Source organism: Choristoneura fumiferana, chromosome 20, assembly GCF_025370935.1.
Source record: "Choristoneura fumiferana chromosome 20, NRCan_CFum_1, whole genome shotgun sequence".
Classification (NCBI taxonomy): domain Eukaryota; kingdom Metazoa; phylum Arthropoda; class Insecta; order Lepidoptera; family Tortricidae; genus Choristoneura; species Choristoneura fumiferana.
In genome coordinates, this window is record NC_133491.1 from 4,179,202 (window position 1) to 4,197,783 (window position 18,582).

General features: G+C 36.0%; 2 protein-coding genes across 6 annotated transcripts in view; both read left to right on the top strand.

Moving 5' to 3' along the window:
- The window catches only part of LOC141439124 (tight junction protein 1-like), a 72,363-nt gene that overhangs the window by 39,931 nt on the left and 13,850 nt on the right, over positions 1 to 18,582 (top strand). The window contains exon 1 of one of the 5 annotated variants that reach the window (XM_074103271.1): positions 11,548 to 11,876. The exons of the other annotated variants lie outside the window; for them this stretch is intronic. Coding sequence (XP_073959372.1) covers positions 11,841 to 11,876 — 36 coding nt within the window. The 5' untranslated portion in view covers positions 11,548 to 11,840. Of the gene's footprint in view, positions 1 to 11,547; positions 11,877 to 18,582 lie in introns of those variants that run through there. 5 annotated transcript variants of the gene reach the window in all.
- LOC141439047 (PIN2/TERF1-interacting telomerase inhibitor 1-like) lies at positions 5,114 to 6,625 on the top strand. Its single transcript, XM_074103160.1, has 2 exons — positions 5,114 to 5,464; positions 5,746 to 6,625. The coding sequence occupies exons 1-2, from the start codon at positions 5,185 to 5,187 to the stop codon at positions 6,612 to 6,614; spliced, it is 1,149 nt and encodes a 382-aa protein (XP_073959261.1). The 5' UTR covers positions 5,114 to 5,184; the 3' UTR covers positions 6,615 to 6,625.

The window sequence follows — 18,582 nt, forward strand, 5'->3', positions numbered from 1 at the left end:
AAAAAACAAAAGCCGACTGCGTCAAAAAATACTAAAAAGAAGAAAACAAGACGTGGTTTAGAACTCTGTTAAGCTAACTTAACTTCAACCATCGGGACCCATTCCAATCGCGACCAGCTCAAGAATTCTTGTATCTAATGGGTCCCGACTGTGGAAGTTCAAGTCTTATATCTATATCTATACATATATCTAAGTATATAGTTAATTCGATAGGTTAGTGCAGGACTGGATAGCTAAATATAGGATACCTTTAGTAGGTCGTCTGCGGCACTTCCCTTCTTAATCTGAAAAATAGCCGAATGCAATATTTCCCACAAATTGGCGCGTTTGATTCATCAAAACATTATCTGTTTAATGGATGAAAAGTATTTTTATGTAAAATTTATTTAAGATAAATTGCTAGTGGCTTGGCAAAAAAAATCCCGGACAAACTAATGAAAAAAAAACCGAAATGAACATAATATTTCTTAACATAGGTAAGTTCAAAAATTTGTTACAAAATGCTTTGATACAATTTCCGTACGTGCTTACTATTTTGTGGTGTTTGCTACTTAAACAGTTATTGTATTGTTGTTGCAAGTCGTTCTTATATGGTATAAGTCTTGTACATTCGTATTCATAGGAGCACCGCAGATGTTACCCGCCATCTTTGATAGTTAAACTTTTCGCGCGTTTTCACTGACCATAACTCACGCATTTCAGCCTCTTACTCTCTAACTGAATGGACAACTTCCACCATGGTCATAAATGGACTTGATTTGCGATGTTCGAGTAGTTCTACACGAAGTAGTCTGAAATAATTATATCCGCATCTAGCGAGACTTACTCGTAATTAACTTGAACTAATTACTGATAAGTGGTCAAGTGTGACTCGATTTACATAGCTGCACCTACTCGTAGAAGTCAGCACAGTAAAGTAGCGTGATTATAATGGCCGTTAGATTCTGAATATAAGAAGCGTAAACACGGTTCAATACTCGTAATATCAGAGTAGAATAGACAATTATACATACTAAAAGTAGTACAAATAGTAGCCGTCCTTCGAAATCTAATCTCAGAAACTACTCGTATAAAGCAGCTTCAGCTGGGCGGTATCTGGTTTTCCAACAAATGACTGTTATTTGTGTGTTATGTATGAAATGTAGTAAAGTACCAACTTTACAACTCCCAACTTACCGTACTCGTTAGTTGGTGAGGTTGGCATGCCGTATGCTTCTTGAGTTCTCGCTTGAAGCATGTTGAGTGCTTTCTTCGTAATGGCGCCATACTGAGTACAATGCTGCAATGGACGCGACTAATCTCATTTCATATGTAAGTATGTATATCCAGACCAGACCTCGTTTTATGCTTGTACTATGAAAAAATTGCCTTAAACCTCTTTCCATGTAGTACTCGTACCTACATCGTCAAAAGTTTTTTCCTCGCTGTAACTGTAGCATCAGTAGGTACTTAAGCAGCGTTTCCACCAGAGATGTGCGAGGAATATGTTTTTCATTAACCAATAGAAACGCTTCATTTACCTCACCTCGCTCCGCTCAGTTTGTTCCCATTGATGTGATGTGCGAGACGTGTAAATGAAGCGTTTCTATTGGTTAATCAAAAACACATCCCCTCCGACACATCCTCGCACATCTTTAGTGGAAACGCTGCTTTAGCATAGTAGGCAGCTACGCTATCTTAAAATCTTATCTTAACATACCTAGTCTTTATGTCTCTATCTTTATATATGCATAGCACTAGTAATCATAGTATAAAATAAAAGTCGCTTCGCCGTCTCTAAAACTATCATGAAAGGTTTATATAATATGTAAATGATACATACGTATAGTGTGTAGTTTTATAAAGGGGATATATTTATTATTATTATTATAAATTAAAACTTCACAATGCCTGTATAATATAAAACAAAATAAAGGTAACTAAAACTACATACAAACTAAAATTATAAATAAAAAGTTGCCCAAAATCACTGCCAGGTGGTAGGTGCCCAGAAGGCTGGCAGCATTACCACGCTGTATGGCAATGCTTAATTTTTTGTGCTAAGAAAAAGCCAGCCCTCTGGTCACCCGAAGCCGTAATCAATTGGACGACAATGATTATAAATATTAAAAGCACTCAAACCCAAGGACCCCTGGTTTCTACCCCAAAACGGCCAAAAATGTAGGCACTACTGATGCCTATATATTTGTAGTTTTTGGGAAAGAGAGCTGAAAAATGTGAAAGTGTAATTATAGGTAGTTTTTTTCATATAATTATTTATTTATTATTAATAAAAAAATACAGCATTACAGTTAGAAAACCAATGCACTGTAAAATTCAAATTATACACAAAAAATTATCAACACATACAAAAAAACTACTCAAAAAAAATCTAGTAGGATTTTTTAACGTCGTCTTCGTTGCTACCCTAAAACGAAGGAACCCACACCCTCCGGCCAGGAGTCGTAACGCAGGAACATCTGCTGGTGCTTGGCAGGCAATTGGAGTCTAAATGAACTCACGATTAAAAGCAAAAAGATCGAAACCTGTCGGACCGGGTTTCGATCTTTTTGGAAGAGTGCGGGGAGCGCCCACCGTCGTGAACGCACTCACGAAGACGATCTTCCTAAAAGATCGAAACTAGTCGAACCGTTCCTGGCTTATACTCGTAAGTTGAACCGTTTAATTCAGTAATTTTATGAATATGTCCCGCGACAGTTTAAGTAATATTATTACACGTAACGTTCGATAATTTGACTTTATACATATAGTTGGGTACAGTGTCCTTTGAAAACTCCAACTTTTACTTTTCTTCGAACCGGTCTATATAAGCACCCTGGCCAGAGACCCAACGTCTTGACTCACTGAATATTTATAAGACTCCATCTTGCATATAAACGGGTCAAAAACAAGACTCCATCGGCGCTTTAATTGAAACAACGAAAGGACTTCTAATAAATTAAAGTTGTTAATTATTGATTAACAACTTATAAATTGATTAGAAGTTTTAAGAGCCCTCGCGTCCCCGTGCAAACGTAGTGTCGTTCTAATTTACAAGCAGTACAGATCAAAACGCAACTTTGCAACTATACCCTATGGAAGCAGCCATTACGATGCTTATAATTAGGTTTGGTTAAAATAAAATGTAACGGAAAAAAACAATAACGAATTTCCGTTTCTCATAAAAAACTGTCACATTGAATATGAACGAAAAATAATTATAAGCATCAAAATAGCTGCTCCTAGTCGCAAAGTTTTATTTTGTTTCAGTGTGTTGTTTGTAAATTATAACGAAACTACTTTTGTATGAAAATGCGATCAGCGGCGAGCGTACTGGCGACTCTTAATGTCTATTCGGTATCCTAAGTGTAAGTTTTCGGTTACAAAATACGTCTCGATCGCGTTCGCGTTAAAATCTCAATTTGTATGGAAACACGAACATCGCAAACGTTCCGCTAGAGGCGCTTTTCGTGTTTGCATACAAATTGAGATTTTAACGCGAACGCGATCGAGACGTATTTCTTAACCGAAAACTTACACTAAGGGCACGGTTGTTATCCTGAAAATTGATTACTATTTAAGTTATTTCAAATATTTCTTGTCAAATTTCATTTTTAATGAAGTACCAAACATATATTATGTGTCTTTGTGAACGTGAATAATGTCTTATTTCTTTCTTTCTATAATGCTTCATACTTGTGAAACTTTGATTGCTCGATGTAGGATATAGAATTTTTTTATTTGCTCACTAGATGCCGCAAGGAGTCGCTACACTATATTAAAAACTTCTCATATAAATTTTAACATAATTATCTAACACAGTAGGTACCTCAGTATCAATATCGTTATTTTTTAAGATCATTCATGGGCTTGGCTCAATGTAAAGTATCTCATTATTTTAATAGCTGTAGCCAGGATCTGTTCGCTTATTAACTAACCCGCCACTCCCTTTGATTCCCATCACGCTTCTCTGGTCCGTGAAAAAAAAGACAATCATCTCGTCCATCACGAATGATCAGATCGTGCCATAGCAGGCAGTAGGTATCTACTGAGAATTTTAAGACACCGCTTCTTAAATACTTAAGTGAAAGAGTTGGAGTTTTTAAGCAAATGAAAATGCAATTGCTTTTCAAATTACTGAAGACAATTTTAATCGTTCATCAAGCCCACGTGGCATTTTTTTACAAATGAAGGGTCTACGGAAAGAACGTGTACAGTCGCAAAGTATTATGACTTACCATTTAATAAAAATAATCTAAAATAAGAATATTTTTTTTTACTTTAAAAAAAATAATAACCATAGTACTTAATTGTTCGTATAAATAACTCAAAAAACTCAAAAAGTTGACAGGTGACTAGACCATGACTAGACATAGACATGTTCTTTCCGTGGACCCTTAAATGAGGGTTTGAATCATCAGGTCGGGCATTAGGTATGGTTATTCATTCCGGGGCGACAAAAAGCACAGGTTGTACTTTAATCGTACCCAACAAAACGAAATGGAGGGTAGAGGTGAAGGAGGACCAACTCTGTGTATACAAAAGTGTCCATAGTGTGGGAAAATGCCAAATGCCAAATAGGTGTACCTACATGTCGCAGGGAAAATGCCAAATCAGAATTTGAACAGATAAGGGATATATGATCAAATCACGCAGGATGTTAAAATGGGGAATTCATTTTATTATTTCTCTAGAAAAAAATCAGTCATTTGATCAAAAATTCAGTCATTTGTTTTTCGTGTACACGCTCATAGAAGCTCACGTCAGGGGCGTGTACACAAAAAACAGGGTCGGTATTTCCCTGTCGGTATTATCCAGGCCCGGAAAGTGTCACACCCACTCGTTGGGAACAAACATCAAAAGTGCGTTCCGGAATACGCTTTTTGTTAATGATATTAATTTCTACTGTAATTTTTGTTTTCATGTCTGTAAGTATTAAAACATAACATCACTATTATAAAACATAACCATTTATTAAAACTATTTTGTAGTTATTCAGTATTAAAATAAAATAAAAAAACTGATTGTTGTTGCTGGCCTCAGAAGTCGAGAGTGAAACGGAACGTAGCGCAACGTACAAATAGCCTCCTCTGTGATTGGTGCGGTTCCGTTCCGACCGTGCTGCTTGCTTACGATACGATCGTCCATTTTGACATTTTGTCACGTTGTGTGATGAGATGTAGTGTTATATTTAATTAAATAATAATGGCTATGTTAGCGGAGCCTCGTCGTAAACAAAAAGTGATTAATCTGCGTGCCAAAAACAATGCATGGAGCAATGATTCGAATAAATTCGGACAGCGCATGTTAGAGAAAATGGGTTGGAGTTCCGGCAAGGGGTTAGGTGCGAACGAAAACGGAATTGTTGAGCATGTAATAGCGCGATACAAAAACGATGAGAAAGGATTGGGCTTTGAGGACCGAAATGATCAGTGGACTAAACATGAAGATGATTTTAACGCTTTACTTGCAAATTTGTCGAACGGTAAGTATTCATACAAACTTGAATAATAGTTAAGTTTTCTAAATTTTAATAATAATTCAATGATTTAATAACAAGTTACTGTATGCAGAAACGATATAAAATTCGTAATGTATCACTTCATTCTATAATTCGCCCTTATGTTTATCTCAATGTTTGTCAGTTGCATATTTTTCTTTTAATTGTACAATAAAGGGTTCAAGTTGAATTGAATTGTTATAAATAATGTGCTTATGTATCTGGAGTGTTTAATATTTTGATAATCAACATAATATTAATTTCAGGTGATGATAAAGATTCCCAATTACATAGTGGCGTGTCATTAGAAATTAAATCTAAGAAAAGTAAAGCCAGAGTTCACTTTCACAAGTTTACACGAGCAAAGGACCTATCCCGCTACAGTGAAAAAGATTTAGCCAATATTTTTGGTAAGAAGACCTTAAAATCAACAAAAAAATCAGAAAAAGAAACTAAAGAAGAAGTAGTTGCAGAAGACATTAAAACTACCGAACAGGTTTTCACAGAAAAAGGGAGCATGGCAGATTATTTTAAAAATAAAATGGCAGCTTTAGGCTCTAAAAAAAAAATGCCTTTGACAACAAATGAAAACAATTACGATAATGATGCTGATTGTGGATTCAAAGGATTTTCCGGGACTCTCAATGATGATGAGGAAGTGGAAAAGACCAGTGTTGGATTTGGATTTCAATCATTTTCATTTTATAACTCAAATACACAAAACAATGAGGAAAACTACAAATCTGTTGTTGAAAAAGTTGAGGGGGATGTGAAATTCTCTGAGGTAAGTTCAGAAAGCCAGAAAAAGAAGAAAAAAAAGTCCAAGAAGGATTCTAGTATTATGTCAGAAACTAATAATGACAATGTTGCTTTAGATGTCGAAACAAAATTATCAAGCAGTGACAATGACAACTGCATCCCTTATGATAGTCTTATAGAGACTACTAAGAAAAGCAAAAAGTCAAAACGGAAAAGATTACTGGAAAATGAGCCTGTGGCTGTTGTTGATGTAAAAGATGAGCCTAAGAAAAAGAAAACTAAAAGTAAGAAGAGTTCAAATCAAGAACAAGAAATTATGAATGAAGATGTAGATCAAGATTATATCCCCAAGAAAAAAAAGAAGAAAAATAAATAATTTATACTTAATTTCTTTTTTTTTTGCCATATTAATGATTATACATAATTAATGCAGCTTGATATCGTGATTTTGCTCGCTGAATAAAAATAGTAAAAATGTTTTAGTTCTATGCATGTCCATTTGGTACATATCGTGCAGATGGTACATTTTCAACCTTGTCGAGAAATCTAAAACGGAACGTGCCAGGCCGCCATATTGAATCGTACGCGCGTGGCCGCATCCCCACCCAGTCGTCGGCCATAATGACTTGTTTAGTATGCTGGTAGTGGTGTCCTTGTCCATGTATCATTAATTATTGTGAAAGCGATTGAAAATAGTCACTATTTTGCTAGAATAAAACCTTGTTACAAACTTAAATATCTGTAGAAAGGTAGTGAAGTGCTAAACGAGTCGAGGCGTGGCATGTTAAATATAACCTTAAAAATTTATTAATCGATTGTGCGCACAATCGAACCAGACAATGAATGTACCACATCTAAAGTAATGATAATACTTACAACACTACAACTAGGTTGTCAAATTTTGACAGTGACAACTGACAAGGAAGGGTGAAAATTTGAGGCGGGCGGCACGTGTCGTGTTGTTATTTCTACAAGGTTTCATGGTCTTTTTGTATGAAACATTGCTACTATTGTGCTACATTTTGGAGTATTATCTGATATATTATGTCGAAATGGTAATTCACGAAGAAAGCGAATCGCCTGTGGAAATATCGGTCATCAGAAAACCTGCCATCCTGGAGCCGCAAAAGTATGTTATGGTCAGCAATCATGTACGCGAGATTCCTAACTACATTGGCGAGCAGACAAATGATAATCCGGTCAGTGACAGGTTAGTTGAAACTGCTGAAAATGTCTCAAGCAAGCCAAGCAAGAAAAAAGCTAAGAAAAGGAAAATTGTGAGTTCGGGGGAAGACAGTGATGCAACACATATCAGTAATAGTGACTTAACCGAACTAAGAACTATTTACCATAAGTGCCTAGAAGTTATAAACAAAATAGAAACAAAGTATGGCCATTTGTTAAACATAGAAAAGCCTGGTTACAGAAAAACACTGGAAGCTGAACAACTTGATGATGAACAAGTTTGCAGTTGTACCAAAAATAAAAAAATAGTTTTTGATGATGACGGAACTCAGCATACCATAGAAGTTCCCGATGAAGATCATATTTGCCCTACAATTTCTAAGAAATTGCTTCCAGTAGTGTCTCAAAAGTGTGGTGTCGAAGAGGATTTTGAAGACTACATTTCCACAATCCCTGATGATTTACCATCCTTATCTAAGATGCTCCATGATCCGGAGCTAAGTCTACATAACCGCAACAAAATTGTACAAAAAATGAATACTATAAAATTTGACAATAACCATGAGATTAGATTTCATCGGCCAGCATTAATACAGAGTATCAAACAAGACCCCGATTTGGTATTAGGGTTCAAAGGTGTTAATTTTGCATCAATACCTGGGTATTTATAGTTCTGGAACTACATAGCATAGCATATTTTTGTATTTTTTCAAACAAACTACTTTTTACCAGTTTGATTTACCTTTTTTTAGCATAGGGTACCAAAATAGCCTCAAAAATTTTTAAGGGTTAAGGAACCATTGTCTTGAATTATGTAAAGTTATGCTGCCAATTTGGTTTCAAGTCAAATTTACAATATGTAATGTTAGTTTTACAAATTACTAATTACATAGCTGTGAAATTCACATGGTAGCATTCGATGTTAAATTAATTTAACTTTGGGACTAACAAGTTGTGTAATGTTAACTATTGCTCTAAATATTTCTGAAGATGATGTATTCCTAGGGCTAGCAGTAGAGTTGTGGATAACGCTCATTTTGAGGCTTAAAGACTCAAACTCTTAAGACTCGACTATATTTGAGCAATTGAATTGGCTTATTTTATGCGTATGGATGCAAGAAACCGTCTTTGCGGCCTTTGAGTCATTCGTTTGTTCGTCTTCGAGCCTCGAGAGTCAGGGTTCAAATCTTTTAAGCCACGAAATGAGCATTTTTCAAAACACTAGCTAGCAGAAGTGTTTTCTAATAGTCTCTGCCTAAGTAATGCTAGGTGAAACCTTTTCAATACTATGCCTAACAGAATATCAGTGGTGTAGCGCCATAACACTTGATTTGCACCAGATTGCCTTAATATTTTTACATGGCTAGTTACGACAACTATTGTGTGCAGTAACTACACTACTACTCTGTATTACTCTGGATTGGCTAATGAAATTGATCACTTTACATCACTGGAATATTGAAGCCAGATTCCATTTTTGTGCTGAAGGTACAGTCACCTGCAAAAATATCTGCTACACCAGAGGGTGTAAATATATCTGACACATTCTACCGGCCCTAGAAATAAGAGTCTTATCCAATAGCTATGCACGCTTTCTTGTGTCAGATATTGTTGCTGGGCTGGCGACTGTACAGTACTGTGGCAGATATACCAATTGTTTGTTAAAACGATTATTTCTCTAATACCTAAATATGATAATGATGTATAACAGGTGATGATATTTCATTTATGTAATTTCTGTCATATAGCTAGTGTTGTATACATAGGTACCATCAGCCAAATATGTGGTCTACCACCCTAAAGTTGATAATCGTTTGCATGTCATAAAACAATAATGTCAATAGACATGTCTGTCAACTTGAAAGTTCAACTTTAGCGACATATTCATTTCATAGGAACTTGATTAAAAATTGATAGACCACTTATTTGGCTGATGATACATGTATTTACTTGCCTATGCAGAATTTAAAACTTTACTGCCTCGCAGTATGTCCTAATTTCCATTGTAACTAAATTATTTAAATTACAATAATAACTTTTAATAAATTGTATTTTTATTTTAGCCCTCGGCTTGACGTTATCCATGCTTCAGTGCTAACAGAGCGGAACATAGCATAATAATTAACATTTCATTAATTGCATAGTATGCTTGCCCTATTGGAAGGTATGAGTACTTGACATTTAATTAAATGCAAAATACTAGGGCTTTGAAAGGTAAATGTAACTAGCTCTCTCAAGAGCTACAAGTAGTACACAGGGGTTTTTCAAACCATTACCTAGTTACAAATGTACCTACTCGCATTAAATACGTAGCTTAGAACTTTACTTCGATAAGCTAAAATAATTACCTATTGTACAGTCAGCATCAAAAGTAGCTGGTTACTTTTGTACTTTGTCGTTTTACAGCCACATACTTAGCGCCATAGAAGATTGACAAATATGTTAATGCGACATAGTAGAAAAGTAACCAGCTACTTTTGATACTGAACGTACCTACCTGAAAACAAAAAAATTATAGTAGTTTGAGTACTACCTTTTTTTGTTTATTGATAGTTCTTCACAAATAAATTTAATACAGACAAATCAACATTTAATTTAGAATAGAACAGAAGCTTTTATAATGGCCTTTAAAAAGTTCTGAAATCGCAATAAGCACGTTAAATTAACTCTTCGCAGGCGTGTATAGCATCATTATGAGATAATTTGAATACCAGTCTATCATAAGACCAGCATTTAACGACACCTACTGTTAAATTGGACTTTATTTGAATATGCATAAATACGACACAGACGGCAAGCAAGTAAACAGTACTGGCACCACACCACAAAGTATAGAATGACCATTGTCTGGTTCAATGATACCAAATTAGATGTGCTTGTGACGAAATAAGTGAACAGTGTAATAGGTACCTTAAGCCTTTGTATTAGGTACGTAGAGCTTTCAAAATATTATTGATGAATGGATTGACTATTGTTGCATGTGGTCATATTGCAGTCTGAATAATGATGTGGCCACATACCGTTCGCTAGAAACTTGACGGCATTATGGAGTTACTGGAATTTTAATTCGCATGAATTAGGGTTCTGTGCTTCTACATATTATCTACGCTACATTATTGAGATACGAGCACGAAGCTAGCGGGTAGATATTGTAAGTAAAATATTATAAATGCGAAAGTTTGTAAGTCTGTTTGTTTGTTTGTTATTCACGTTTAAACCCCTTAATCGATTTAGATGAAATTCGGTATACATATAGTTTTAATTCCCAGAGAAGGACATAGGATAGTGTTTTTATCCCGGAAAATTGCATAGTTACCGCGGGATAGCTATAAACTAATTCAGCGCGGACGGAGTCACGGGTAACGGCTAGTTGTAAGTAAATTTACAGCGCTACTGAAAATAAATGAGACCTACTTACTCCTATTTTTTTCACTTCTGTAGAACTTCTATTACATCCAACGCTTAGGTAAACGTAGATACTTATTAAATAGAAGATAAATTTTCCAAATTAATTTTTAATTAAGTACTTAGGTAGTACCTAATTAATTAACCTGGATAATTAATAAGGTTAAATCATAGGTAAGGAGGTTTCTTTTCTATATGTAGTCACTTGCGTGCTCGTCTTGCATGACCCCAAATTAATTAAAATTATATATTTTTAATGGTTCGCATTTTTTCCACTTTCCTAACTTATTCAGGTGTTTCAAAGAATTTAGTCAAAATAACCGCCATATTATTTTCAGTTGTTTTCAAACAATTGCGTATAACATCCATAATCTTTGGAAACCTTACGCATAAGTAAAGTAGATAGCAAAGACTAGGTCACAAGGGCTTATCGAATCAATATTCTCAAGAATGTTTCCCTGGCTTTCTACAGATGTTTAGTCAATACGGTCTACTTGACGCCGAAGGCCCGCTAAGTTCTGAATAAACAAAACAGTAGTCGATTTGCATAGCAGTACTGTACTGTACGGCAAATGCTTGTTAAATAATGCTAACCCGACCACTTGAAAAATAACTTAAAACTACTCAGCTGTTCGCAAACTGGGCACTTCTAACTTTAGCAATATAACCAGTTTTGTGTCTTCTGATTTCAAACAAGGCGGTTCTGTAATCTCATATGGCAGTAGGCTGCGTCATTATTGGACGCCTACGACACCTTGGCCCGGCTAAGTTAAAAAAAAAATAAAAGTAAAACTTGAAGTGCGAAGAAAACTGCTCGCGGCAGAATTAAATATTGGCGGTTAATAATCGATTGTCGCGTGTTTTTGTGTAAATAAAATGGATTTGAGTTTTACTGATCGGAACTGTTAATTAACTGCATGGAACGATATTTATTGATACAAATCGGATATTTGATACTCAAATGTGTAACACGGAACACGTGAAGTGAGTTATTTGACACCGCGATAGTACAATGAAATTGGATAACTTTGGATTTGAAAAGATACAGGTTCGTGTTTTCAATTTAGTACAACTTAGTCGATGTTTTTTTTTGGATTATTTCCGCTATAGCCGTAGTAGTCTAGTACTTAGTTTGACCTGTGGCTTCTCAAGCAGAGGGTCATAACGTCGAGCCCGAGTTCTTCGCTGAGCCGCTGAATTTTTCGGAATTCATGTACGATTGAACAAATTGAATCATGAGCCAGGGTGGAACCTTTTATTAATCAGTTTTACTATGATTTGCTTGACAAAAGTATGAGATGTCAACATGACATTAAGTAGCACAAGGGTTCCAAATCCACCCTGCACTGGGTCATGCATGATTCAATTAGTTCGACTGTACCTTTACAGTGAGGACGTGAGGACACCTGCACACGCCTGCGAAGAGATTAAATGGCGTGTGTGAAGTTCCCGATCCGCACTGGACCCTGTAGTTGCAGTGCGTCTAAAGAGTATAGGCCGAAAATATGACGATAGAATTATTTTAAGAGTTAAACAACAATTGCTACGAAATCTAGAGCTTAAATGAAGTAGAGTCTGTTGGGTTTTCGACATTGTATGTATACTTTTGATGAGCGAATTGTTAGTAACGTAGGTACACGGTACTATAATATGGTATGGTAACTTACTATTTATGGTACGTATGGTAACTAAAAATCCTAACTAATATTAAAATGCGATAATATGAATATGCTTGAGTTTGTCACTCCTTATCATCCTTACGGCCTTTGGGTGAAATTTAGTAGGTATGTACGCTCAGTATATTACCGCAGGGTCGGGATAAAATTCCAAATCGTACGGGTATTTTTTAGCAGCGTTAATGAAATCCACGATCTAATTTTTGTGGATTCCCACAGAAATTTCTAAAAAGGCTTGTAACTAAATAAAATGGTGTATAAGCTAGTTTTTAAATCATAATACTTAATATTAGAAATGCCAAAGTGTATGTGTTTGTTTGTATGTTTGTCCATCTTTCACGTCGAAACGGAGCGACGGGTCGGCGTGATTTTTGGCTTAGAGATAGTTTAAAGGTCAGAGAGTGACATAGGCTACTTTTTATTCCGGAAAAATGCATAGTTCCGGAACAGAGCGCGATAACCAAATACCACGCGGGCGAAGCCGCAGGCAAAAGCTAGTACGTAATCAATATTCCATGTCAAAGCCCTAAGAGAATATCGCTAGTGTAAGAAACAACCTACTTCAAATTCTAGCAACTTCAGTTTTAATTAATGCAACTAAACAAAGCAATGCTATGGAGTAGGTAAGCAAATTTTATTCGTTTATTTAATAACAAACATTAGGTACGCCGATTTAGGATGTTATAGCTATCATATCTACCAACGTAACATTTTAATTCCATTCTCGTCACTCCACCGATTGTATAATATTCCATAATGTTGAATTAATTCCTAATTCGTAACACTACTGAATTTAATAACGTAGAAATCGCAGATTATGAGGGAAAGTGGTCATTAAAGTCGCCAGCCGTTGCAGCATGATATTCTTGATTGTTCGTTAATGCATACCTAATACGCCCACATCTCGATAACATCTCGTGTCGTGACAACAGTTGTATCTTCGTCGATTGTGTTGTTAACGAGTTAACTGGAGAGCATATAGACTATTCCATTCTATGATTTACCTTGTTCATTCAAAGTGAATTGGAGCATTATAAGATCTGTAAGTCAATTACTAAATTATTGAAAAGTTATTGAAAAGGTACAATTGAAGTAGGTACATAAACTAAACTATCCTAAAAATAACTATATATACAATTCCCCCAAGTCTTGTCCCTGCGGAAGAGTGCCCATAAGGCTGGCTGCATTTCCGCGCTGTATCGTGATCCCAAGTACTTCCATTTTATACAGATAACAATAATAATTGTAGACTCTATAGTTTTGGGTGGTCGCAGTTGAATAGGTGCCTGTGAAGCTAAGCCAGATTTCCGGGATTTTTAAAACCGTCGATTTTAGTGAGATTGTTATGTCTCTAATGTATCATGTCGATGTCAATCATCAAGTTTTGAATTTGACTTTTAAAAAACTTAACATAAGCTTCGAGTGCGGGTGCGAGTTTGGTAGAGTCAGAAAACAACGGGTTTTGCAGAGTCTGTCACCATATTTTTTTTTACTAAACGACAAATTTAGCACCTGATTGGTCCTTATACATATAAAGAAAGAAATACAGATTTAGTCAAACAAATATGTAAATATGAAGATTAGACATTGCCGGTGCTGTAAAATTGCACCACCTGCTGAAATCTAATCCTTTCTTATTTGTGTTTAAAAAAATTGCTGGAATTCACTCTAAAGCCATAAGGCGGCCTATGGCTTACCTTATCATTTTCTCTCTGTGTACCTGTTTTCTGTATCGCTACTATTTATCGCAGTGTTCAATAAAGACTCATGTATTGTGTTGCATAAACATACATAACACAATTCCACAAATAAATAGTTCCATAAATCATAGCCGAGAGATTGAGAAAAAATTACGATATCAGAAATAAATTGTTGTTTCCATTCAAAAAAGTGAGTCTGCTGGGGTGCTGTTCAGGTAGTCGTTCTTCAGCATTTAATCGCATGCAAAAAACCAACACTGTACGAAGATGCGTCCGCATCATTTCATCCTTCCGCATGCGGACGCACTTCATACAATATTGCGTTTTTGTATTACAAAATGCGATTCGATGGGGTGCTGTTAGGGTGAAGTGTGAGTTCGATCGCGTTAGTTAAAATTCAATATTGTATGGGAATCGCAACGAGAATTCGTTTTACGTACAATTAATTCCCAGCGTATTTGTATTACAAAATGCTATTCGATGCTGATAGATGTGAGTTCGCCCTTAGGTTTCAAGCCTGGGAATCAACGAGAATTCGTTTTATACATTCCCCAGCAAATTTTTAATCAAACTTTTTTTTAATTCAACCTATCGACAACCCCAAAAGGATAATTATAAAACAGCAAGATCTCCGATTGCGATGAGTCATAGCCACGAAAGAAACATTATATGGCATTATTATCAAGTAACAAGTGGGCGGATGCAATAACTGAGTATCTGATTTCAAATTTATAATGCTGGGAATTATGCTAAAGTAGGAGTAAGATAGCGATTAGTCATTAATCCGTACATCTAAAACAGTTCTAAATAAGCAATGGAGGCGCCATCCCACTTGTGTTATTAATTTCTAGCTTTTCAAGCACAATAATTAGCTACCAGGGCCAGTCACGTAAAATTTTCAAGTTTAACCTACAATAGCACCTAATTTAAATAAATAACGATCGTCATAAAACGTTACATTTAATGGCTAATCTGCTATTTCTAAAGCCCAGTTGGATTTGATCTCGGCTTTGTCTTAAGTACTTTTTTTCCAAACTCTACCAATGTTGTAGGAGGACAGACTGGTTTGGACATGCACACATACCAGACAAAATATTTTTTAGAAGCGGATCAGCGGGAACAATCGTTCGAATGCGTCACTTTGCTGGAATGCGAAACCCTGTAAATAAACACCATGCTGTTGGAAGCGTGTAGAATGAAATTATAATAAACTTAAGATAAAAAAAGTGGCCAAATGCGAAGTGATCTCGGATCGGACTTACTATATCATCACAGTCATTAGATATTATGATAGAGCACGAAGCACGAAGAGCTGAATTTTTATTTTTGTTTTAGTGCTCTTTTTATTGCCGTATTGAATTGTGCATACATTTGAAATTTTGCTTTCGTGAAGGAAACATCGTGAGACCTTAATTAAAATAACACTCCGCAATGGCTAATTCTGTGTCGATATAAGGCAATTTATTAATGTGAATTTCAAGTGTGTACAGTCAATCAAACTGATTTATGTACCGGGCTGGAATTTCGTAATAATCAATTTCATTATGAATTCCTTGACAAAAGTATGGGATGTCAACATGACATTAAGTAGCATAATGATTCAGTTTGTTCGACTGTACCTACTTACTGTACTACCTATTACAGTTCAAAACAGCTCAGCTCATAGATAAACATTGTTTTTAAAGTTTAACCCATGTTAGCCTAGGAGTCAAGGTTTGCACGTGGGAGTTCAACCCACATATTGTCCTAACCGGTTAAACTTACAATATCTCAAGCTAGGCCAAATAAGGTATATAAATTATTACCACCGCTATGTATTTTTATTGCTTCAGCTATTCTATAACTTTTGTTATGCAATGAAATTAGGCAGTATTTTGATTATATTAAAATGATGTTTGTTGGTAAAAAACGTGTAACGAAGTATCTCAATGTCAAAAGTGTTTATCAGTCCCATATTCTTATGTTCATTATAATTACACTGGTACACATTACATTACAATACAACGTGCAATGAAGACTCATTGGCAATGAGCCTTTATTGAATGTCACATAATACTTAATGCAACAGAAAAAGGTAGGATTAGTATTTCTAGTTTTTAACAGTGACTTTTAAACGAGGATGATATTTATTCAAAATCATATTAAATATAACGATTTCCGTTACTTCACTACAAATGAATGTCAACAAGAATACCTTCATGTGTTACTTACTTAGTTTTAAACGTGGTTCAACTGGTAACTTAAATTGTGGTTTTCCCAGCGAGTTACAGCATGGAGGTCTTCAAAAGCGGTATAAAAAGGTTTATGCAGGGTCGGCAACGCGCGAGTGATACTTCGGGTGTTGCAAGCGTTCCTAGGCGGCGGTAATTGCTTAACATCAGGCGCGCCGCATGCCTGTTTGCCACCGACGTGGTTTTAATAAAAAAACTGGTATACCAGCAACTTGTGCATTCTGTAATTTAAACTCTACATAAAGGTTTAATCTTGTTTGACATTATGCACTGACCATTAAATTGTGGCAAGTAGCGCTAACCTCTATAAATTACACTTTATATAGCATTAAGGAATGTCACACCACTCCCGAATCCTCGTGAGAACCTACCTTTAGTCTAACTTCATGTAATATTTGCTATCTCATTAATATTGATGAATCGTGTCTCGTTCACAATGTTCGTTTATTTATGTCAAAGTCCGAGTGCTTGACGCGAGGTAATGCCCAATAGTTGACACCCTCCTGTCACCGCTGTTGTTCATCATATCAGCCGTGGGATGTCTACTGTTGGACGTAGTCCTCCCCCCATAGACCGTCAGTTGCTTCGGTTGGAAGCGATCTGCATCCACTGGTGAACCCACAGCTTGAATCAGGTCATCCGTCCATCTCGCTCGTGGATGTCGTACGCTGCGCTTGCCGATCCGCGGTCCCCATTCGACAACTTTTCAGCCCCAACGGCTATCTGTTCTCCGTGCTCTGCTCTATGGCTTTCTAATGCTAGTGACATCTACGCAATAAACAAAACAACAATAAGGGAGGGAAATAGGCAACCCTCGCGCCGGCAGCTTTCTCGCGCAAATAATCTCAATCGCAGTTCAACGCGGGAATGCTGCCTGCGCGATGGGCACCATGCCAAGAGGCCCACCTCTCTTTTTTAATTTAATAGTAGTTTTAGTCCTATGGATATTTTGAATTTTGTTATATGTAATTAAACTTATATAAACAACAATAAAATCTACGCAATGAGCAATAAGATTTTTTTTCTCAACAAACGGTAGTTCACTAATATAACCCGATGCTAAACCAAGTAGTTTCAACATCATCGTATTGTACGCTGATGGATGTGGATAATCGGTGTTCAATGTTTTGCATTGTCCATAAAACAAGGCTATTGTATCGTGGTCGTCAATTTTATCACGGCTCGTATCGATTTAGCGAGGTCGTTTTGGATTCAAGACGCCATATTTCGCAATTCATCTTCTGAAATGTAAATAAATGGAGTAAACGTTTCTACCTCGACATTGGCGGATTCATCGATAGTATCGATGGAGCTATATTAAAAAAAAAAGATTGATTCTCTTCCACCCTTGCTTTCGTCAACTTTTTGCGATATGGGTAGATTGTTCGTTTTTGGACTAGTCAGCTACATTTGCTTGTAAGCGTCAGAACCCCTGGACCAATGGAGATATTTGATGTTTAGAAAATACCAAAATTTACTACCTATTGGCTACTATTTGATACCTAACTTAAAATAATTAGTACCTCGATAGGCAATAGATAGATTCTGAGTCAGAATGTCTGGACCACTTTCATACTCGTTTTTTTATTGTCTATCGAGGTACTAATTATTTTAAGTTAGGTATCAAATAGTAGCAAATAGGTAGTAAATTTTGGTATTTTCTAAACATCAAATATCTCCATTGGTCCAGGGGTTCTGACGCTTACATTTGCTTTGGTTAATATTTTTAGTTAATCTGCATTTTCATGTGTGTCACCTGGCCAAATTTCAGTCACAGTAAATGAAATTACATGAAATTTATTCCACAAATAATCCATAAGTTCAGAAAAATTAAAAAAAAAAACATTACAAATTTCCAATAATTTTGTAACTAATTCACGAGCTCTACCATAAAAAGTTTATCAGGCTAATCAACTGCTCTCACAGTCAACCAACTAAACTCTAGGAACCAAATAGCACAGTCACCCGCCACAATGGAGCGCAGAAAAATATCTAGCCCAGTAGTTCCCCAATTATTTTTTCTCGTGGACCACTTTCAAAATTTACTGGTTTCGGTAGACCCCCTGCGCTACATTTCTACTACATTCTTAAAGTCGCCAAAAAATAAAAATTGTGTCGCTGTGTCTGAACAAGCATTAAGCATTGTC